Below are 23,767 nucleotides of genomic sequence, written 5' to 3'. Positions count from 1 at the left end.
TTATATTAACACTATGTATAGTCCTAAACAATTTTATTAAACAACAAGGTATGATAAAGGAGTGTTAATAACGGGTTGGAGGAAATATCCAATCAGTGTTGCGTCAGTAAAATTACGATTTTTTCGGGCAGTTCCAGTAAAGCGCCTAAAACCGCGTCAAGTCGCTGCCAATTTACAGCAGTAAAACTGTTCAATATGGAACGAATCAGGTCTCTGCTGAGCTTTAGTGGCTTGCGAAAACAAAACATCTGGTTAAAGAAACATGAGAAATAATCCTGCGTCTCTTATATATATTTGGCTTCGTTTGACGCCCTTTCTTCTGTTCGCGCGGCGTTTGTCGGTCGGAGCAGATCGCCGCAAAAAGTCAAACTTTTTTTTCGTTTTTACCGAATAAAAGATATTAAAAGTGAAGTAAGGGATGAATGTGCAGTGGAAGTCTTTTTTTAATCTTTAGCGTAAACATAACTAATTCTCCATATTCGTCCCCCATTGTTTCTGATACAATATTGGAAAGTAGATGGCAATAGATATTTCACTAATGCTTTTTAAAAGAAAAAAAAAGATTTAAGTTATAAAAAGCTTTTCACCTTATTTTTTATTGTTTGTCAAATATAGGCCTATTTGTTTTAAAAAAAACATCTTTGTAACCAGTTTCGAGGTGGTTTATAACCCTCTGAGGAAAGATTTTTTTTTTAAACTGGTTTTGTTTTCTGTATACTACGTTTCATTAATTCAGACAAATTCTCTAATTTTTTTCGCTCACCTGCTTTGGATATCATATAACTTTTCAGGATGTAATATTTTACTCTCGATTTTTACATGTCAATAAACAATAGTTTCATGTTATTTTATTTTAGCTACATGAATTGTCTTTTGATTGCATATTGGAAGATTGATTGCTAAAATTTAACCTTATTTTCCTGAAGAAATATACCAATCTTACTATTAAGGCATTATATTTATCGATTCATTTAAGGCGACAAAACTTTACTATACAAGCCAGCAAGAAAGTAAATATCATGTAGAGAACACTTATACTACGTCCATCCAATGTTTTGTTACTTTAGCGATTCTGCAACAGCTAATGTTTTACTATTAATTAAGATAATTAGCCGACGTTCCATGTTGGGTATTTTAATTCAGTAATGGAATATTACTTGCAAATTTTTTCAATAACAATATTTGCTCCAAGTCCAATTGAACAACAAAGGAATAAAATGCATTCGTAACTTTACAAAGTAGAACATCTTCAAGCAATTAAAAGATTCTTGCACATGCATTGGACTTATATGAAGAAAATGTGATCCACTTAAAAAAAAGATATAATAATAATAAAATTTTCACAAGTTGTTATAAAGTGCGATAAAAAAGCTGGAGATCGTGAGCAGCAGAAGTGCATTGTTCATTTTCACACCTGTAAAGTACCAAAATAAAGATTGATTTAGAACATAAATTACCCTGAATAATACACGAATAAGCTATAACTTATTCCAGTTTTCAACTGTATGGTTTTGTGCTGAATGAATGGTACAAACAGATTACGAATCGTTACGAGTAGTATATCGGTTGCATAGGATGGAGTAGAGGTAGAGTAAAATTAACAATAAAATTCCTAGTTTAAAATATTAAATTTTATCTCGGCAAAAATCATAGACATTGATGAAATAAAACACAAACAAATTTTTCATAACTTTTATTTTATAGCGAAAAATAATTAATCGTGTAACAACCGGAGGGCATGCTGTGCGGATAGGCGATATCTAATATGATTTCCAAGGTGAAAAGACAACAACTAACCGCAAGTTACTTCATCGGGGGTCTGTCCGTACGTGCAGTAGCACTTGTAATCACTGCTGGTGCCTGTCAGATACGGCACACCGTAGAGGTACTGTTGAAAAAAAATACAAAGTAAATTATTATATTAAGTGATTTCTGCTGACATATTCCTGACAAAGTAGTATATTGATAAAATCATATTAAAAGCGTTTTTTTACAATTTTGATATCCTATTATAGCTTTGCATGTGAATTCAAAACGATCTCAAATTTTGACGAATAATTTAAATGAAAAATTGTGTATTATAAACAACTTCAGAACTTTTAAAGCGATCAGGGCAAAACTATTACCAATTTGCATTATACATTCAACACAGCATCTCAACAACGACCAATGCTTGGGAATGTTCAGTTAAACAACCAAGGCTTAACCACGATTTAAACCAGGGGTCGGCAACCTACGGATCTGGCCCGCCAGTGTAAATCATCCGGCCCGCCACTTTTTTGACAAACTAGACACGAGTCCATTTCAAATACTTTTTGACTATTTCAAATAAGGGCGAAACATTTTCGCAGTTCGCGCGAATGATTTTTTTTTACATCCGCTTTGTTTACGTTTTGATGCTGTCTTTTGAACTACATTAGAGCTTCTTTACCGTTGCGCCGTGGTAGGCTGCCTAGTGCGTCGCGGACAAACGGAAAACGTATTAAAAAATATTGGACATATATTTTCTACCATTTTTTTATTTTATTATTTTCGGCAATGTAATAAAAACTTGCAAGATATGTCGGTATACAAAAAAAAATCGCGTTCGCTTCGCTCGCCAGGTGTGCCCTGACTTACAAAGGTTAACAAACACTGAACTAGATTAATTATTAAAGTTATCGCGTTTCCTAAAAGTAGTTTTATTACACTTTTCATTAGTAGTATGGATTCGAATTTTAAACCAAACAAACGCTTTTTATCGCGCTTCGCGTCAACACTTTACTGCCTCCTTAAATGTGACTAAACAAGTTTTTAAGTTCCATAAAAGATCCGAGGCCCGCCTGATTCACACTGTTTCTAACATTTTAATAACGTACTTTATAGTTAACATTTTGTGCGGCCCGCAGAGACCTTTTTGAGTTTGGTTTTGGCCCGCGACTAGAAAAAGGTTGCCGACCCCTGATTTAAACAATACATAAATTTCATTTTATTTCAATAAAGTCGGACACTTCTTTGCATATTAGGTCTGTCGTAAAGTCTTTACACTTAAAAGTATTTTTTTAAATCTGTGCAAACTGAGAGGATCAAAATTAAACAAACACTACCAAGTCTACGTTGAGTCCATTCTCGTCCACTGCTTGTTCTTCAACGAAACCGCATGGAGCGCAAAGTTGTTCGGCGTCATAAGAATCCAGGTACATCTGTACAGAAACCATTCGTTACCGTTCGGCAACTTATGAAACTCTTTCAGAATCGCAACTAAGTGTGTCCGTAAATTTCAATTTCGCTTTGCCAATCTGATGCCTAATAGTTTTTGAAAAAGGTTTTCCAAAACGATACCAAATTACGTCTTTATCATAGCCAAATGAAAAAAATAAAAATAATAAAAAACGTGCAAAGGTATTGTTTCACATGTTGTTAAGCAAAAATTTGCACATCCAAAGTGTAGAAAACGTTTTAAAACATACCGTTGAAACGTAAACCTTGGCGAAAATACTCAAACTAATACGGTATCTGATCGACACCGATAACGTCTTAGCATTAGACAAGTATCGATACTGCCGTTTGCCATCGGTATCGGCGTCAATCAAAACTCGTAAAGAATCCAAAAAAGTGCTACGTGTGTTTAGATGGGCAATAGTAATAATATTAAATGTCGAGTTACGACATTTACTGTATTTTTGATGGGTAGTTGGCATGGCAGGGCATGTTCACACAGTTTTCAGGTCCCCGATCCAGGCATTTAGGCATAGGCAACGTATATCGACATGCACACTGAGTCACACACGTACATTAGTTTTGTAGCCTATACTTACGTCGATAGCTTGATCTAAAAATGTGGTGACGTTGTGTCGACGGTCAGCTGTGTCAAACGGAATAGAGGCAGAATTTATCAACCTGATTTTAAAAAGAGTTTTAGAAATAATCACAGTTGTAGAATAATCCCATACCAATTGATATACTAATATGTTAATGTTAATTTTGGTTCGTGTTTGCTTAGCAGCCTTTATGCGCACAACTGATAAAAAATAATGATTATATGATCTTTTAAACTATGAAAGATGCATACGCGTAGGAGCAAATCAACTGTGATAGTCTTGAAACGAATCATGTGATAAATTAAGAATTTTGTTAAACAAGCAAGGTCAGGCAAGAAATATAACTGCAGTCTGCGTTGAGGTTCGAACTCGCGCCCTAGGCTGTTGGTAGAATATTTTAAACCATTAATTCTCAAATTTTGTGCCTCGAAATATGTTGAAGTATGCCGCGGAACATTTTGGATTTAGAAAAATAAATGCTCGTATTACAAAAAGGCATGCAGACAAGCATGTGAGACTTGAATGCACACTATCCATCACATATCTGTTAATATTAGTAAATTTACTTACCGGAACCGTAGTAAATTTTTACTAGTAATATTTGAAAGATAGGATAACCCGAAAATAGTTAAAGCTTATAAAGTTTACCATCGGTGAAATAAATCTGCTTGGAAAACACTTCAGCGCCTATTTTGGCTTACCCTGAAATTCTCTTCAGTCGGAAGTTATCCGTGTTGAGGACTGGACTTTTCGGAACGGTTAGCACCCATGCGTCCCACGCTGCTTTCCTAAAGAAAAAAAAAACGCTTGGTTAATATTTCTGTCATCTTTGATACCAACAAACCAAGTATTTTCTAAAAAAAGAAAAACGTAAATCGCGTGTAACTCGTTTTACAAATGCTACAAGAGTTGTACTGATGAAAAAACAGATTAATGCGAAAACAAATAAATCAAATACAGTCTTACGGTTGAAGTAAACAGTAATACAACAAACTTTAACTACGGTTTCAAAACTGCATTTATCTTTGTCAACAAATATCTGTGAACTTACGAGAAGCCGAACTGGAGTTCTGACGAACTGGAGATACTTCCACCCCTTACGTTGATCTTTTTCTGGAAAACCTCCTCTTGTAAGTAGTGAGTGATGCCTCCTACAAGCAAATAAATAACTTTTGAACCATTCACCCCATATATTCTTATTTCTTATTCCATACGCAATAAACTATCGAATGACACAAATAAGTTAAACATTTTTGGATGGAAAAACCTGATCAATGCCTATAGCCGATGCAAAGCGATAGTATCGGTTCTCGTATACTAATATGTTATCCAGGCCGATCAATACGAAACCAAAGTTCATTTCATCCATTCTTGTTTCCATGTTAAAAATAGACCTCTCTATATTGAATAATGTTTATGAAAAAATACCTTAAAATGTTCTCCATTTTGTTTTTTTCGACGATAGTAGTGACACATTTGGTATAAAATCAGACGGCCATATTAAAAAAAACTTTAAAAAGTTTCGATGTTGTAATTTTTTGTTTATATTCGACGATGGTGATAAGTGGTGATGACACATTAGGAATAGAATAGGACAGCTGCATTTTTGTCTAAAATATCAGGTATCGAAATCGCGATACATTAGTAAGTATAAGACATCCTATAAACTCAACCTGAATCCCTGTATTGGCAATCCCTAGAGACTGTGGACGTGGTCGGGTCGAGGTTGAAGTAGAAAAATTGCCTGGTGCAATCAACCACGTTCTCCTTCCAATCCCGACTGCTGTAGTCTCTGTAATCTTCACTGGTTAGCCAGCACCTATTGACAAAACAGGCGACGGGTAGTTGATTTATAGAAGTAACGCCACATTTCTAACCTTAATTTTTTGCAGCCTGAAAGGTTTATTTTATAATACGTGGTTGCTGAAGCGTTAAGAAATGACTCTCTGACGAAAGTCATCAAAATTGTTAAATAAATTGTTAAACTACTCGATTTACGAAACCTGCTGTTTACGGTCCGACTAATGCGAAACTGGGATGGAGTTTAAATTTTTTTTTTTTTTTTTTTAAAGCACTCCAAAAGAACGAATCAAATCGTTTTTTAATTACACGTTTAAATTAGAAACGCTACAGTTTTACTAATTACAAACTTTTACCTGGAGTAGATGTTGCTTTCCAAGTACTCGCCGCCAAGTTTTGACTCGGACACGTAATGAGTACCGAAGTCGCGCACCAAACTCAGGTAGCGCGAGTAGCTGTACTCGTGATGGGGCAGCTGCATGACTCGCGAAATGAACGACGTACTCAGCTCGAGTAGGTTCGGCGATTGCAGAGTCGCCTGAACGAGTACAGAAATGTATTACACTCAATAAAACGAGTAAAAAGTGGAAGAAAAGTTGTGGGTCGCTGTTGTTCTGTGGCACAATTGGGTATAGAAAGTATGGGTTAATATACCCCAACATCAGTGTCGTTCATAGTTATTTTGCACAACCAGAAAATAGTTCTTATCTTTTTCAATCAGTTTCGCCCAAGTGTTTTTTAACTTTAGACCAAATTCAACCCTGTTTAGTTTAAGGCAATTTCACAAAACCTATGGTTTATCTGCCCATGATAAAGAATACTTTCCCAATTCAGGCCTGTCGTTTATTGACCTGATAATAAACCCAATTCTTCAAGTGTGCGTCCCAGAAATCCGCAGCTGTTTTATGAATCGCCAATTGATCAAAGCTATAGTTTTTTTGTGCATGTGTATCTATAGAACCGGGTTTTAAACTCCTAGTGTTGTAAACAAGCCATTTTGTAAAGCCTTAAGGACCAGACAAGTCATTTGAAAATAACTTTTGTTCAATTCAAGACTCAAAAAAATAAGTCCCAGTACAAGCCATCCATTCTCCAAGGCAATTCCCAGTCAAGTCATTATTAGAGCAAGTTAACTTCAAGTCACGTCACTAAAATGAAAATAAAACGTTTTTAAAATCGGTGACCTCGTCTGTTAATGGGCAATATCTCAACCAAAAAAAACGCAACATATAGCTTGCAAATTATTCTACGTGCAAAAACTATTATATAACGGTCAAACCATTTTATTTAACAATATTTAATAAACACAAACCAAGTTTTTGACACAATGACTCAAGTTGAAGCTTCCAGTTATTTGGCCAAAAGACTTACGTTAAGTTAAGTCGTTTTGCTCGAAAGACTCAAGTCAAGTCAAGTTATTGACATAAGTCATTACAACACTATAAACTCTCCAGGCCTACCTCGTATCCCAAATAAATTAGTCAAGTCAAGTCATTTTTCCCAAATACTCAAGTCATTCCAACACTACAAAATCGCCAAGCACACCTCGCTGGTGCTGACGAATCCGGACTGCGTGACATAGGTGAACTCCTCGTCGCCGTTAATATTGCTCAGCGCCATATTGATGACGTCCGTGTTTTGGGTGAGGCCGGTTCGCCCGGACACGTCCAGCAGGTTACCACCGAAGTCTAGGGTGTACTGGAAGGCTTGCTTGGTGCTATTTAGCACCGCCACGGCGCTGTCCATCATCTAGGGTGAAGAGATAAGCATAGGTCAAGTCATAACATTTACTTTAGGCACTAAAAAGAAATTACTTTAGGCAGTAGAATCAAAAACAAATCTTGACCCATAAAAACTGATAAACTTGTTTATTACGTTTATCGTTTGCAACTCCTGTACGGTACTTGTAATTATACTAAATATGTAGCAGTAATAATAATTTATATGTCATTTTTTTACAATATGGAGATTTTACTAATAAATTAGTTAGTAAAAATCGTTTAGTTAAAATATATACATTTGTCCAGATTGGAAAACAGTGCCCTCATTCCTTTATTTTAAAGTAAATTTTAGTTATCACAGCACAGAACTTCGTATGTGGTAAACCAACGTGGGTTTTTATTTTTTCTAGAAAACATCACAATATTGTCCAACTTTATAAAACGGAATCTACGTTTTTAGGGTATCGCACTTTCTTTAATCGTTTGCGAAGTATATTTTCTCAAGTTCAACCCATCGAAACCATTTCAAACAAAAATATGATAGAACTGCTACAAATTGTCCCCAAAAAATAATATTTGATGAAAATGGAATCTGCTTTCGTATGACCATACTTGCGACCTTATTTGGTGTACGGTTGTTCAAGAAGGGAAAATAGTTATACAGTAGTTAGACATTTCCACATGCTTTTAGTTAAAGGTAACTTTGTGGCGGTAAGAATACTTTGACATTGCCGATTGCGACGTCGTAGATCTGTCTGAAGGAGGCAATGTTCTTGGGGATCCTGTAGTACATGTCGGTCTCACCACCGATCAGTTCTCTTCGACACGAACCGTGAGGCGCCATCGACAAAACCGCGCTTCGAAACTCGCCTTGGGACAAATAAGTACAGGTTGAACAAATGCTGGAAATCAAAATGCTATTTGTACTCGTATAAGACATTAGAATGAGTCGTCCGAATTACGAATGGAATAAAGCCAACCAGCAGTAGATAAAATTCAGTCTCTTTAAATATTAGATAATCTAAAACCGTAATTGGCAATTTTGTGAAGAAAATTATTATATTGATAAGTTGGCATTGCCTAGATTTCGCAACTCTCGTAATAATTGATAGTAACTTAACAGGTTTTGAAATTCATACAACAGCGGGTTGTTCACACAGGGCTCATTGCACAAACCAGGGTTGTCTGTTTAATAGACCTAAATTTCCCAACGACGTTGCGTTTTAAATTGCACCCACCAGTAAGAACATCAAATCCGCCTCCAAATTGTTCTATCCCAGGAATTCCCATAAGAAACCTTTCTCCCCTCGGCGCAATGGCAGAACTTCCTTGCGCAGCCGGAAGTCCACAAACGTAAGATCCGGGATTCTAAACGAAGATATAATTACGAAAATGTATTTCCGTTAGAGTAAAAAATGTGTTTCCACATTGGTTAACTTATGTAGAAAAATTTCCAGTGTTTCTGGTTCGCATTTTAAATCTAGAGATGCAACTATTATACAAATATTACTCCTTTATATAGCTATGCATCCCTATTTGTTTTAACATGTGACAGTTGAAGGATTTTATAGCTGAGAAACAGCCACAACTAGAACTTTTATTAAATTTTATCAATGCAAGGGAAATTTGAGAGGAAAGAAACCAATGCAGTGAATTTGTATCACTCGTAAGACGCTTTTTCATTAATTTTTTTTACATTAAACTACTACTATTTGATTGCTATGCGTTAATTAAAACTGTTAACTCGCAATAAACATCGGTTAATTTTATGAAACTTTGAGCAATGGTTTAAAACACAAACCGTCTTAACCAATCCCGTGGTAAAAGTAATTATTAAAATAAATTCCTAAAAAATCAAACAAGTGTAAACAGGGTAAGACCAAACTAAGATTCGGCGCGATTTGAATACGAAAACACCCTCGATCTTGTAATCAATAAAACCAAACAAAATAAATGAACATACTACGGCGCAAGTTGACATGATGGGAAACTCGTCGCTTGAATCGCCGCAGTCATCGTCTCCGTTGCAAGTGTACTCAAGGTCGATGCATCGGCCATTAGCGCAACGGTGACGTCCAATCGCCACACAGTCTGAAATACAAACGATAGGTTGGGTTTGACAGGGGGCGTTAATATTGAAATCCAAGTCTGCATCTGCGAAAGAGTTGTATGCCATTTGGCCAGGTGGAACTAAGATTACTGCACTTCATTTGTTTGTAAGTTTTTTTTCATTTCTTTGCAAAAACGATTGGCGTGGCGAGCTTAATATAATTTTACGTCACCCTGCCTGCTTATTTTCTGTCGTTGATATCTGCCAAAAGTGCAAATAAAGTTTTTATGTCTATCCGTGTTTCAGCAATGATTTACATATTATGATAATTTATGCAAAAATGCTACAAATTTGCATCACAAAAAATAAAATAACATTGACAAAAACAAAATAATACTGCGTTCATGTGTATAGTATAAATAGGCTTCAACCGTAAAACTAACTTACTAGTGTACACTGCTACTTAAACTTTTCATCCTAAAAGTGGCAGAACCAGGATTGTAAGTGTAAACTGTGAAAAATGTGATAAAACTTTCCAAGCTCTCTAATGTTTTCAGGGAGCAATTGAAATTTTTAAATATATTCAAGATCATATAGTACTACTTTTGATCAACTTCAATCAAAATTTTTACTGGTCGGAAGAAAATGTTTGGTAGTCTTTGGAAAAAATTATATTCAGGTATAGCAAATAGATCTGATAACTTGCAATCGTTAAAGTTATTTATTTTAATACAACCTACGCCCCTGATTCAAACAAAACGTTCATAATTTTCTGATTAAATATTTTATAATTACCAAAGGCGAAGACGATGTTTACCAATAAAAGTCAATAATCGAAACTTTTAGATTACTTCACGCAAGATATGAGCGTTTATTGAGTCGGAGGTATTCACTTGTTAATCAAATTAAATCTTACAACTATAAGATGTAGGCTACGTGACCGACAAATTCTAATTGTAAACACATTGGTTTTATCTTTCTGTCGTCTCGGGTTTACTGCACTTCCCTTTTATTATGCCTAGTTTAATATATAAACTTTTTTAACGTTTTTGTTACCTCTACGAATAATAAGTTTTGCACAGCCAATACCGGGTTTCATAAAAAATTCCACGTCTGTGTTTACGCCGATTTGGGTTGTGCAGGCTACTGTTAGTGGTCTTCTACAGTCCACAAGTAGAGTGGGCAATTATTATTTTTTATGAAAAACATAAAATGTCTTGGAGGTCCGGGTCAAAAAGCGGACATAAAACACGCATAATAATATGATGTAGGCTAATTCATTTAAAAGGAAAGCTGTAAATATCCATGTTTTTGACAAGCTGGTAAGAGTTGAAATAGACAAGGATGCCTTACAAGGGTAATTTATTCAAAGTATCAAAATTGAAGACAAAAAAATGCTAAGGCCTATTTTAAAACAATTTTGGGGAAACTAGGCGTGGTTCAGATTAAATTCTTAAGGCTGGCTGTAGTTTACCCTGCCCTGATCTAAACAGGTTACTTTTTGTTATGCTTTCATAGGGTTGACACTCTTTTGTACGACACAAATCAGTTAGGCTACTCTGTGTTTAGGTCTGTGCTGAAGTCCTTTTTTCAACAAATTCAGACGCGTTCTAACCGTACGAAAACAAAAACTTTCAGGTTAACGCAGCCGACAATCTAACGCAAAAAACTTACCAGGAAGGGAGTCGTTTGCGAGATCAACAATTACCGGTGCTGTGTAAGTATCGCAGGGAACTGTTTCCACCTGGAGAACTGAGTTGCCCACCGGACAAGAAGGCGCGTCTACTTGAGAGGGTTCCAATATAAACCACCTTTCCTGCAAGAGAAGAGTTAAGGTTGAATTGCCAGGTTTTCTTGAACCCTCTGTACTGCTTGAATATAAGCTCTTGCGATATGTTCGCACGGTAGATTGTAGTGCTGAGCTTCATTTTGGGAAAGGCTGACACCAGCAGGTGGTCTGTTTGCAGTATAGGAGAAATTATTGCTAGAATTTTTAATTGATTTAACTGTAGAAAAATGTCGCTTTCCAAATACAACTGAGTCATAAAACCAGTGTTATAATGACTTGACTGAAGTGCACTTAATTCACTGTTTTCAAAGGACTTGACTTAATTCCCTAGTTGGCCAAAATGACATGACGTTACTTAAGTCTTTGCGACGAATAATTGACTTGAACGTAATTAAGTGTTTTCTTTAAATATTTAATTGGGGTATTTGTCTCAATTTTTACGTATAATATTTTTCATGCTGTAGCCTATATCGGGTTTTTGATAATTTTAGTTAAGTTATTGCTCATAACCGGACGAATTTGTTAATTTTATGAGTTTAACGTTATATTTTTATGTCAATGACTTGACTTGAAGTTGACTTGGCCAACTGATGGCTTGGACTTAGACTTGACTTAATTTTTGCCAAAGACTTAACTTGGACGTTGGTATTTTTCAAATGACTTGACTGGGGCTTAAGCAATGTCATGACTTGTTTACACCACTGCATGGAACCCCCTGTTGAAAACGTTATTTTACAGAAATTATAGAAAATCAACGTTATCTCAAACAGGCCGAACCACATTTACCTGAAAGCCCTGGTTATCGGAAGTCGTTCCGGGAAAGCATGAAGACCATGGCGACCAGCTGAAGACGCAGCTATCGTTAAACCCCAAAGCAGCTATAAATATATCAGTAATAAACGTTTTCACATGTCATGCTTTAAATTGAAACAATATGCGATTTTGTATACAATCGATCAATGTAAGGCATTATCGCAAAAACTATAATCCAAGATAACTTGGTAAATTTGCAAAAAAATATATGTAGCCCTAATAATGACATGCAATATCTCATACATTGTTGTCGTTTTGAGCTTATAACGGTAACTAATATCAATTCGAAAATTAACAGACAAATATCTAGACATATTTTCTGACGCGAGTCTTAGTTCGTTATTAGCAGATAACCTGCATTTTTTTCGAAAGATTTCCCCAAAAAATAAATTTATAAGTTTTTAACATTCGCACAACATAAAGTAAATATAAAGATATTACACAGTTTTTGTTGTGGTTAGAAAAACTTACCACAATAAGAAGAGAAGACGAGGAGAATACAGCTTACCTATAACAAAATAGGGATTGATTAATTTTGTACGATTTGTTTGCGTCTGATCAGATACTGTTTGAGTTACAAGAGACTTTATATTAGAAAGAGCATCCAAGAAAAATATAAAAGCCAGAAACACAATTCCAATTCGATAACAGAACTTTACATTAACGTTTAACATGCTATGCAGCAAAAAATGTTACCCAACGTTGTGGTCAGCCGGATTTAATATTATTTTAATATAAGAAATAAGTTTTTTAGGTTCCTTATCAGTAAAGTGGCATTTCAACCGGACAATTCAAAGCCAATGTAGTTTAAAATGGGCAACCTACTATCCACGTTTTCGTAAAGAATAGAGTTAGCCTTATCTACTTAATGTCAGACCACTGCTTCGACTCGGGATTGAACTATCACATAGGGTCCACATACAATTCCTCGGGTGAAATCATCGGTTTTACGTTACTTTATCAAATGTTGGCCCAACTAGCTCTCACTGACTGGATCACCCAGTTTGGCAAACAAGCGAAGATTTAGTCAACTAAGTCCGGCCTCAAAGATTATACAAAGGCGCTAATGGATTTGAAGATTTGCGCAACGAAATTAACGCCGTCGTTCTTACGCAGACGTTGAACTTTAATTGGACTCGAGGAAATGTTAATTCACAGGGACTGACCAAATAAAGGGCCCCTCTTTCATCTAAATTTACACGGACAAACTAAATCAGTGGTTCCCAAATTACGACATGCTAACCCTGGTGGTCTATGAGAAGGTTTCAGTTGATGCGTGCAAAATTATGTAAAACAAATTATGTTAGTCGGGGTATCATTCTTATTCGATTTTAATTATAATTTAGCCAGTTGACTGTTTATGGGGATTATGACTTAAGTGCACTTAAGCCACTGTTTTCAAATGTCTTGGCTTGATTAAGTCTTTCGAGCAAAATTGATTGACTTGACTAGTTGACTTCAGTCATTTTTAGAAAGATTACTTAACTAAGACTTTGGTCATTTACGCCAATTGCTTGACTTAAGTTTAGGTGCCTTGATTAAGTACTTGTTGGTAAAATTAGGATAATTAGGCCATTAGGTAATACATGTTTACTTGCTGTTTGTTTCCGGTTTTCCTGCTTATTGCTATTGTAATATCGCCCGAAATTTTAATCTTGTCAAATTTTAAAGGTTTATCATATATTTTTTAATCCAATGTTGTAATTTGAATTGGACATGCTTCTGAAACGACTTGGGCTGGGACTTGACTTGTCATTTGTTGAAATTATATTAACTTGTTCAAACGTTATTTTGCGAATGGCTTTGCTGCCAAGTCATTTGGGAAACATCTTGATTGGGATTTAAGTGGTGTATAAACAACTTGTTTATAACATTGCCAATAGCTAAAAAGTTTTCGAATCACTGGAATAAATGGTCACGTGCTGAACTTTAATTTACAGGGACTAATCAAACGGGCCGCCACATTGTTTAAATAGATTAATGTAGGCCTACAGTAGGTTACAGGAACAAATTAAAAAAATGGTTTACATCAAGGCGAAAAATAGTGTGGAACGTCAAAGTGTTCCTTTGAAAATCTACTGAAACAAAATGCTGAAAAAATGAAACAAGCCTTTAAATGAAAAACACAAAATTAACGACCAGCTTTCAAAAAAAAAATTAACGACTAGCTTTTTAAACCCTTGCCTCAGCGTCCAAAATGGAAAGGGTAACATGAGTAAGTCAAACTCAATAAAAATATTGATAATAGGAATATATGTAATCAAATATAATACATTTTTTTAAAGACAGTTACTTTTATCAAACACGTATTGGCTTCTATAGTAATAGTAATAGTCATACGAGATTACTTTTGCTATATAGTACTTTGCAGTTCTATAATACTTATATTTTATTTAAACCAATAAGGAATGTTTAAATAGATCGACACTGTCAGGTACAATCCATTATATCAAAGAGCAGTCCATTGTTAAAAAGAGAAACTAGTTCCAAGGCTAGCCAACGTATAAAACTAAGTACACAAAGGGGTGGGTTTAATTATTAGCATCGCTTTGGCTTGGCCCGGCAGTCCAGCAAGCTGCACTGTTGACCCAATGTAGCAACTCATTGCGTCAATATTGACGCGTTTGTTCGTCAGCGGGAACAAATAGTTCGTCGCCCAAAAGGCCAGTGATAAATTATCCCGGACTGGTTTAAACAAGGTAAACTCTCAGCGGCTACCTGCCTGTCCAGAAAAGGTCAGTGCGATACTCAAACGAGCAAGTTGGTTTACAACGCGTTTTTGTGAAAACATATCTGGCTTATAGCGGGACCCGCCCTGATTGTTAATCAACAAACAACGACTGAAATAAACACGGCGACATTCTCAAAAGTTTATCTCCCGGTCGCCGTTATAACGCAGCACGGTGGAATGCGCTTTGTACATAAAAAAAATCGAATAAAAACTTGTACAAACGCTACATGCTGGGCACCTTAAACGCGCCCATTTAACATGTAATAACGTTATATCGGTATATGGTGGGTGGACTATTGTTGTTTTATTTGGGTAGGCAAGGCCGATAACGTCCCACGCGTATTGATTAAACCCGAGGCGTGAATGACCGATGATCATAATAATCAGCTTATAAGTTGGCAAAGGTGTGCTGTTGGCCGATGGGATTACTCATCTATAAATCTATATACTTGGGTTGTTAAATTTCGAAACGTAGAAATAGTCTATCCAGTACCTACTGTTATGTTTCTTTTTTAAGTCCGATGTGATATAAACAATCACGATCCTCTATAACTTGAGTAGGACTAAAAGTTCATTTTTGCGGAGACCAATGGTTATACAAGCTTCGGTATAGAGTTCAAAATGTTGACAAATAAAGTACAATATACTGAACATGCGTTTCATCAGCTCTGTTGTAGGCAATACAGGATTAAGGGCATCACCAGGTAACACAGTCACAATATATACTTCGGCGTGAAACCCCCCTATTTCAACATGTCTACCACATTCCGTGAGCGACAGGCTAGCAAACAAGTTGCGTCACGCGCTCTTATAACGTCACGTTCTTATCAAACAAAGGCGGTTTGGCGACATTGGTTGGAACCAATTAGTCGCGGCGCTCGTACAGTAAAAGCGCAGGGCCGGGCCCGTACTTCTTCTATTTCACGCGGCTAAATGAACCTGTGGGAAACACGGGGCAATATTGCGCGGTAATTATTTCCTTCTGAAGTCTAAAACGGGAATAAATCTGTGCATGGAGATTGATCGGGGATTTACGACCCGGCCCGCGGATCCGACACTTTGATTGCGTAACGCATAGACCTTCGACGCTTTTCTCCCGAGTAATTAAAAACTAAAAAAGCGAATCGCGCATTGTTACATACAGTTATAAAAGATCACAACATAAATCGTGTAAATGCGGTTAAGAGTCTTGTTGTTGATAGCTATAGGCCTCCACAACGCGACACCTTTTCATTAAACAAAACTCACCGTGACCATTTACACGTTTGAATGTAATAGACAGACCATTTTTCGTTGCCTGCTTCTGTAAACGTTTTGCGAAGTAATGTGCTTAATTCAGGATTTGTAACTCAATTTATGGTTGTGATTCGCATTAGTTTAATCTTTTTATCTGGAAGTTTAGAAAAAGTACAATTTACACAGAATTAACACTTGTTTAAAACATATTTAGCGTACTGGCAAACTTTGAAAACTCCTTGCGACCCCCAGTTAGATTTGAACACCAAAGGTATTTTTTATTGCCCAGATTGCCCCCCTGGAGGTTTTATAATGTCGATTTAAAGAACATATACGACATACGTCCATATATATTCTATAGATATTCTGAACAAAAGCCTAAATTTAAGGATAAAAGAAAACTAAAATACAAAGTATACTTACCAGTTGTAAGCTGGCCATCTTGTTCGAAGGCGAGTTTGAACAAAACAAATATAAAACAACAATAAACCTTAACAGATAAAATATAGCATTGGCGGAAACAAGTTCAATTCCACAAATCTATGAGAAATTACAGTAACCAATTTAAACTTCACTTGACCTAGCTTAAACTATTAACAGCAACAGTTAAGAAAACGGCAAATAAACCTGCGTTTTCCGCTATCTATACAATATAAACAAGTAAACTGGTTGCAACCATAACCACACATAAATGGCAATATTTTTCTAGAAACCAGTGTTTTTACGCCAATGGCTTGACTTAAGTACACTTTGGTCACTGTTTTTATACTTGTCTTGACTTTAATTGACTCAAGTTATTTAGACAGATGGTGAAGTCATTCACGAACTTCGCTTAAATTTACGACTTGGCTTAAATTAAAGTGTTGTACCAAATATTTAGTTATTTGAGCCAATTTATTAAATCAATAAATGTTAACTTGCTATTTGTTACGTTTCTAAAGTATCCCATATGTTACGTGGATTTGACGTGCTCTGGCAATGACTTGTACAGGTACTTGCTATTGATCGAAAATGGCTTGACTTGGATTTAAGTTATTTCGCAAATGACTTGACTGTCTCATATGTGTTTAAAACTTGCTTGTTTACAACTCCGCTAGAAACAATAACTAAACATAATCAAGTCGAACGCTATACGTCCCGCTTCCTTCGCTCAAGTTTCCGAAGCGACATAGAGTTTGAAACACCGGATCTTGTTCCTGCGATTACAGCGCAGTTATGATACTGAGCGCCACACGTACAAAAGAACCACAGAAGTTCGAAACTCGCACAAACAGTCCCGAACCAGACCAAATCCCCCTTTGACAGCGACGGTCTAAAACTGGTTTACGTAACTGTGCAAACTGAAGGGAGGTGCTTCGAGGCGGGCAAGAAGGCAGAAATAAATTAATGTTTTACCAGTGAGCTCCGTCTGCAAACCGAACTCCGACCGGTGGCCTGAGGCTGATTTCTCGAACGGTACTCGGGAACATTGGTTCGCGAGGGTTAGTGGGTCAAAATACAACGTTTCTCTTCAAAAAATGTAAAATTGTTTGGGAATTCTGTGAAATTGAGTTTCCGTAGTCCTATAGGCTTGCAAAATTACGGGGAATTTTGGCGCTCTATTAGTAATATACGTTGTTGGTAAGTTGTTTATGATGGCCCTGTGGTTGCTATGGTCAGGAAAAACCTAAATTGTGAGTTGAAAAAAATGTGACTTGAAACTTTTCCGTCGCCCTGACGCCTACGTGATTAACGCTCCACACCTAGATTGACCTTGCGACGTTCACAAGGTATCTTGTATAAATAGCAGCAACGTGCTATCGGTTATAATTACGCTGTCTGTACAAACCGACTACTCGATTCAACTACAAAGACAAACCGCCACATAAAAAGTATTTTTTTTATTAAGGCGCCTTTTTGTGAGGAAAGGGCATTTCAATAAAAAGAAAAACACGTTTGGAATATTTGGTTTAAAACTTCTAGAAAAATGTTTTTGAAGGCCCCAAGGTTTCCGCAACAAAATATTCATTTACCCTTACCCTAATTATTTTCTCCCTGTGCCCTGTAACAGTTTGAAATAAACGTCTGTCTTACATCATTACGACTGATCATACACCGATTATTTACTGTGCAAGCGCTCGAAGAATAAAGTGCACCGATTATATTGCCGATACGTGGAATTGATTAAAGCTCGCCGTAAAGTTGTTTGGCTAATGCAAGTCTGTATAAAAATCGACACAACGCGACTATTTGCGATGTCACCTTGGCCATTAAAGCACGTGTTTTATTGCGCCATTAAAGCTCTTGTGATTTATCAACGATCAGTCTTAAATACACTCAGTTAATAAAATATACCCAGTAATGAAAATGTCTTGCGATTTTGTTGTAAAGCAGTTTACACATCGGGGCCACCACTATTGTTTCAACATAATTTGTAATACACCTTTATTTGCACCTTTATTTTTTTGTGTAACCAATCGCCGACACCAAAAATCTGTGGCCGAGAACACATATTAGGAACAACAAAACAACAATATCTAAAGAAGTGCTATAGTGTCATAAATCTGCAGTGTCATAGTGTTAAGACCAGCGACATAATAAAGCCAAATACGCAGTAATACCAGCGACAGAATAAGATCTAAAATTGTCTCAAAAAGACAGAAACCCGCCAGAATAAAGTCTTAAATTCATTGGAATTAAGCCTAAATGGACAAAATAATGCTTGAAACTGCACAATCAGAAATATAAAATGTAAAACGTCAAATATCCGGCGCCTTCGGATATTTTTGAGTAGCCTAGGATATTTGCTGTTTTATCTATTGCCGTTCGTCATATATTTCGTAGGTGTGCCGCCGATTATTCTTTTAATTCTGTTGGTGTGCCACAAGTGAAAAAAGGTTGCTGGGTTAGATCACAGTTGTTGAACACATATCTATGTGTATCCCCTTTGGTTTAATATGTTAATAAAAGTTCACACAAGAATTAATGAAGGTACGAAAAACGCGTTCACTCAATTCAGTATACCTTTGTGTTAGAGTTAATTTTAACGTATCGTTAAGCGTTGCCAAAAACATCGCAACGACAGACTTGAAATCCTCCTTCTAACCTCCCATCCCCCAAAAGCTGACTGGTGACATCACTAATCGCAAGAACTGGTTGTTTGCGAACTCGGGAGTGTCCCACTTAAAATTGTTCGGCCACAATGTCGCAATCGCGAAGACACTACATGAGAAGACCCGTCACATTTACTAATTATTTAGCTTATAGGGGTCACCGTCGTCGAAGCAAAACAACTCTGTTTTTAGGGGTTTGATTATTTTTCAATTAGCATCTATTAAGTTAAACCAAGGTCCTCTCGATTGCAATGTTACAACATGTTTTATTGAAGTGCAGCTAGTCGTACTTAACCTTACGCGGTGTGTGACCTCTTCCATTGGCTGGAACTTGTGGCCCATTGTCATCCACTAAACGGTCTATTGATTAGTTTTGAAGGTATTTTCTATGTAATTTAAATCGCCGGGTTAATAAAAAACAATGCCCATAACCGAATGTCAAACAACAAATACAATGTAATTTAAAAAATTAAACGCACCACAGCAGTGGTAAATCTAAGCTGGAACCGAACGAAACTGACCGGAAAGGCCATGCGAAAATAAGATTGCTTACCAGGTTAGGTCCATTTTGACCAGACCATCCCACCATCTTCTTAAAATCTTTCGTACAGTTCTTGCAACACCCTATGGGGTATGTTTGGTTTTGACCATTCGTCTGTACTACGCAATCTAGAAACCTAAACATTATTCCAGCCATATAGTTAGACTTATTATCCAATGCTAAATAGCTATATGTAATGTTGAAATTCATAAAGAGTAGCGTTAAAGCGAAAACGGTTTAGCGTTTCTCCAACATTTGTATACTTTGGTTGTCTAACTATAACACTGATTTACAATTAGCATTTAAGGCTGTAGCCGACAATGCAAGTGTTGGAACTTGCAATGCGGAATTTTGGGGAAAAAGTTTAGGAGTTTTTGCTCTCCTATGGCAGTCACCTTTGACAATTGCCATATACATACAGCAAAGCGTCGGCATGGACGTGTTACATAACACCTAGTAAGAATCCTACTCAACTTACAGACGGCGATGTATGCGTCGGCATAATGTCAAATAAACGCAATTCGGCCGTAAAAGCACAGACTTTGACGTGGGAATTATGCTGTCCAGTGCTATATACCTGTCCGAGGCATCCGGGCTTGATTGGAATCACTGAACTGCGCGTGGTCTGTAGTGCGACTTAGAACCGCTGCAAAGTTTCACAAACCTACTCGTTGATGACGGTGTCATATAGGTTAGTGAGTGTTTAGACTTTAAACGGTGTGGGGGTATGATTTTGAAGACAATTTTGATAGTATAGCTGACTGGAGTTTGTCTGCCACTGTACTTAAGTGCGGTGTATAGGGTTTTAAGAAAACACGGAAGACGTTTTACAAACTGTAGCGTTTCAATATTCGATGTAAAGAATTTGCTGAGAGGAAATAAATTACGAGAGCGTTGGGTCAAACGAGGGGCATAAAAGTGCCGTTCAAATATGCTATGTTACCGGTATTTAGCTTTGTGTCAATAGAAATTTCAAACTTAAACGTTAAAGCCATTAGTTTTGCTCGGATAAATTCCCACAAATGCGAAGACCTTTTTCCGAATCCAAAAAATCCAATTTAACAAAAATAGAAGGATCCAAAAACTTCTATGATTTGTTTTTCTTATTAATTATTTGCTGCAACACCTCATTATAGAACCCTGTGGAACGCGGTGTGAAGCCACTGACTCGAAAGCCCGACAGCATTCCACAATTTGTGGCCGCCAAAGAATCCCGCCCAAAAATATTTTCGCGAAAATCCTTCGCCAGACTTCTGCGATATATACGATACAAATACTATTTTTTTCATTGTAATACAGCTATACTCTACGCCAAATGACGTCACTGGAGCGTTTTGGTAAAACATTTCTCTCAAAAAATCTATATGACGGGAAGGCACTGTAATGCAATCGGGCCCAACGAATATTAAAAATATAATATTTCAAATTATATAATATAATATTCAAATTATGTAATTATTGAATTACGTACTAAAAATCATTCTTATACTTACATCGCTGTATTGTTACAACTTATTTTGTTTCGGTTGGCTTTCTCGAAAATTCAGATGTTTTTTCAATTACTTTTGCTTAATGTGCATAAACTGTATTATATTACAATTTTAGTCCTCGAAGGCCCGAAAGTGTTAAACGATCTACAGGTAATTGATGTGCGGTTATAATTATATAAGGAGCCCTTTGTCGTTAAACAGAGCCGGAGAAACCTTACTGACCATAGAAGGACCTGGCCAAACGCAGTTTCAAAGCGATCAACATACGTTTATGCTTGTTTGCAGCTAAAGTGCACCGCCTGTTGGCAGGACTTCACTGTAACGAAAAGCTGTCAAAAACAAAGTTTTACCTTGTTTTTATTGGCACGCTTGTTCGGGCTACTGTACTGTTGTCCAACGTCACTTCTGTCCAGCTCGCGTCCGGCCCTGATTGGAAACACGGTGTAGGTGAGCGGTGCGACACGATCGCCCTAATCCGGCCGCCAACCGTTGAAAACTTGCATATGCAAAGTCGGGACGCGATTTTCGCACGCGGCGAAAGCGCTGGAACGCCGGGGAAAATGCAAGAGCGGGCGCCAGAAAGCAATCAGCGTCTCGAAGCCGTCTCTTTCCCATATATATATACATATATATATAAATGTACAGCAGCAGCAGCAGCAGTCATTTAGCCTATATAGCGGCCTGTAGTCGAGCAAGGCGCGTTAGATGGGCGTTTCTTTCCTGTGTCGCAGAGCCGCCAATACGGCAAGCAGTGCTGGTAATGGAAACAATGTACGCTATATTTTGAAGGCGTAAGGGGCGTGTAATATACCGCGTCGCTTGTAGCTGCGACAGAGCGCAACGTGGCAAAATATCTGGGAGACGATACGAGTATAAATACGTTACAACATATAGTTATTAGGTGGAACGTGTAGTTCACGCTCCTAGGATTGGTTCAGTGGTCGGTTACGACTTACAATGGCGGCGTCTGGTGAAGTTAAAAATGTAAGAGGCGTCTAGTTGGCGCGAAAGACACTGCGAAAGATGCCGGCTTCCAAGAAGTTAGAAGGAAATTAAGAGGACAGCGTCTCAATTGTCATCGATTTGGTGAACTGGAGATAGGCCTGGATTTGCCTTCCGAATGGTTATTTCAGTTGAATAAATTAGGTCGAAAGACAGGCCATCCAGCATATAAAAATTCATTGAACACAGATAGTTTTAAACGCACGCAAGTCGCACAACAGTGAAGGCTGCAGCAGAAAGTTTATTTAATCTGTATTACCTGCTATCAGCGAATCGTTCGCATTAGTTAGAAAGTTGTTACATTAGAATGAATCATGACTTCACTTGTGTACTACAAGTAACATGGCTCAACTCATCCTTGAATTTTTATATAGCCGCGAAATATCAAAATAATTGGAACGGGTCCACCAGGCAAAATCTTTAGAAAAGTTTGGGAACCGCGGTAATAGAACCTCATGAGATCGCTTAGTGGTTGTTGGGCAATGATACTCAATAGGTTCTGTTTAAACCCGTTTTATGTAACTGAACTCTCGTACTTTACAGGATTGCAATATAGGATATTACAATTTTTGTCGCGTATACCTTGTTTCCAAATTGTTTGACGTTGTTTTTACGTGAGAACAGAAGAAAACGGATGGCCGTCGCTTGGCGTCTACTGCTTGTTATCTCCTGCTGCACGTCTGTGGCGACATTGAACTCAAGCAAAGGTGAGGACAACATAATTAAAGGCTTGAAAAGTGCTAAAGATATCAGCATATTGAACCATTTAGGCTTGTAGAATACATAGTGACGTGTTTTGCCAATAGACCCCAAAAGACTACGTTGCTACAATTAGAATCATGTTTTCGATAAAATGGGTAAGTATTACTTTGTTGTTAAACGTTTTTCGTTGCCTCGGCAAGATCAAGCTAAGAAAGTTTTTTAAGGTCTGGGTTTTGTGACCGATACATATTTTTTAGGGTAATTATTAGCGCAACTGTACTTCGTCAAAGTATCAACTGCTAGTTTTGTGCTGTAGCTACAGAATTAGGCTCCATTTTGGAGAGACCGTTGGATAAACTTAAGTTACCATTTCGGTCGCTCAACAACCCATGCATATATAAAAAAAAAATAGGAATTAGAAAGGATTCATCTCAGAAAGAAGGTTTGCGTATTGTGGACATTCGCTCACGCCTAACGAAACAACCTATCTTAGCGCAACCTTTAACGAACTTAACCGACCCTATGTCGCCCGCTTTGGGAAATCAAGCTTTCTCCTCCGGCTTTGCAATTTCCTTTCTGTGCCGTAATTGCTGCCAACGTGTTGACGGTACTCTGCGACCAGAATAGTTTCGTTTTTTAGAAGACAAGCATTTAATAAAAGCAGAATTCGAATGAAAACAATTTACTTCATACAAATTTCGACAAATAAAGACTCGACTTAATATCGAAAATTGTTTGACTAAATGACTTGTAGTCGAATGGTTTCAATACGACGAACCGACTTTTGCCGCTATTTATTTTATGAAAAACAACGACATGGAAGAGAAATAAGTCAAAGTTTCGCCAGAATCGATTTGCAAGAAATAGTTCGTTGTACGCACCAAAGTGGTAAATATTTCAAAAATTTCCCTAGGCTTCTTTGTTCGTTTTTCTTTTTATTATTTGCTTCAGTTTTAGCGGAACATTAAGTTTAAATGCACCTGTCAAGCCTTTTGTTACC

At 37.0% G+C, this 23,767-nt stretch overlaps 1 protein-coding gene across 1 annotated transcript; it reads right to left on the bottom strand.

The window, feature by feature from the left end:
• Window positions 1–1,340: 1,340 nt before the first annotated feature.
• LOC146137670 (complement component C7-like) lies at window positions 1,341–19,374 on the bottom strand. The gene is made up of 14 exons (XM_083394422.1): window positions 19,333–19,374; window positions 11,046–11,187; window positions 9,263–9,412; window positions 8,560–8,649; window positions 8,043–8,191; window positions 7,146–7,349; window positions 5,957–6,138; window positions 5,474–5,619; window positions 4,852–4,948; window positions 4,502–4,588; window positions 3,798–3,879; window positions 3,087–3,182; window positions 1,798–1,888; window positions 1,341–1,414 (listed from the first exon to the last, which is right to left on the bottom strand). Exons 1-14 carry the CDS (start codon window positions 19,372–19,374, stop codon window positions 1,341–1,343), a joined length of 1,632 nt encoding a protein of 543 aa, XP_083250548.1.
• Between the last annotated feature and the right edge of the window lie 4,393 nt (window positions 19,375–23,767).

This window comes from Ascidiella aspersa, chromosome 7 (genome assembly GCF_963924565.1).
Source record: "Ascidiella aspersa chromosome 7, kaAscAspe10.2, whole genome shotgun sequence".
Classification (NCBI taxonomy): Eukaryota; Metazoa; Chordata; class Ascidiacea; order Phlebobranchia; family Ascidiidae; genus Ascidiella; species Ascidiella aspersa.
Note: the sequence above shows the minus strand (reverse complement) of the source record. Positions and strands in the feature narration are given on the sequence as shown.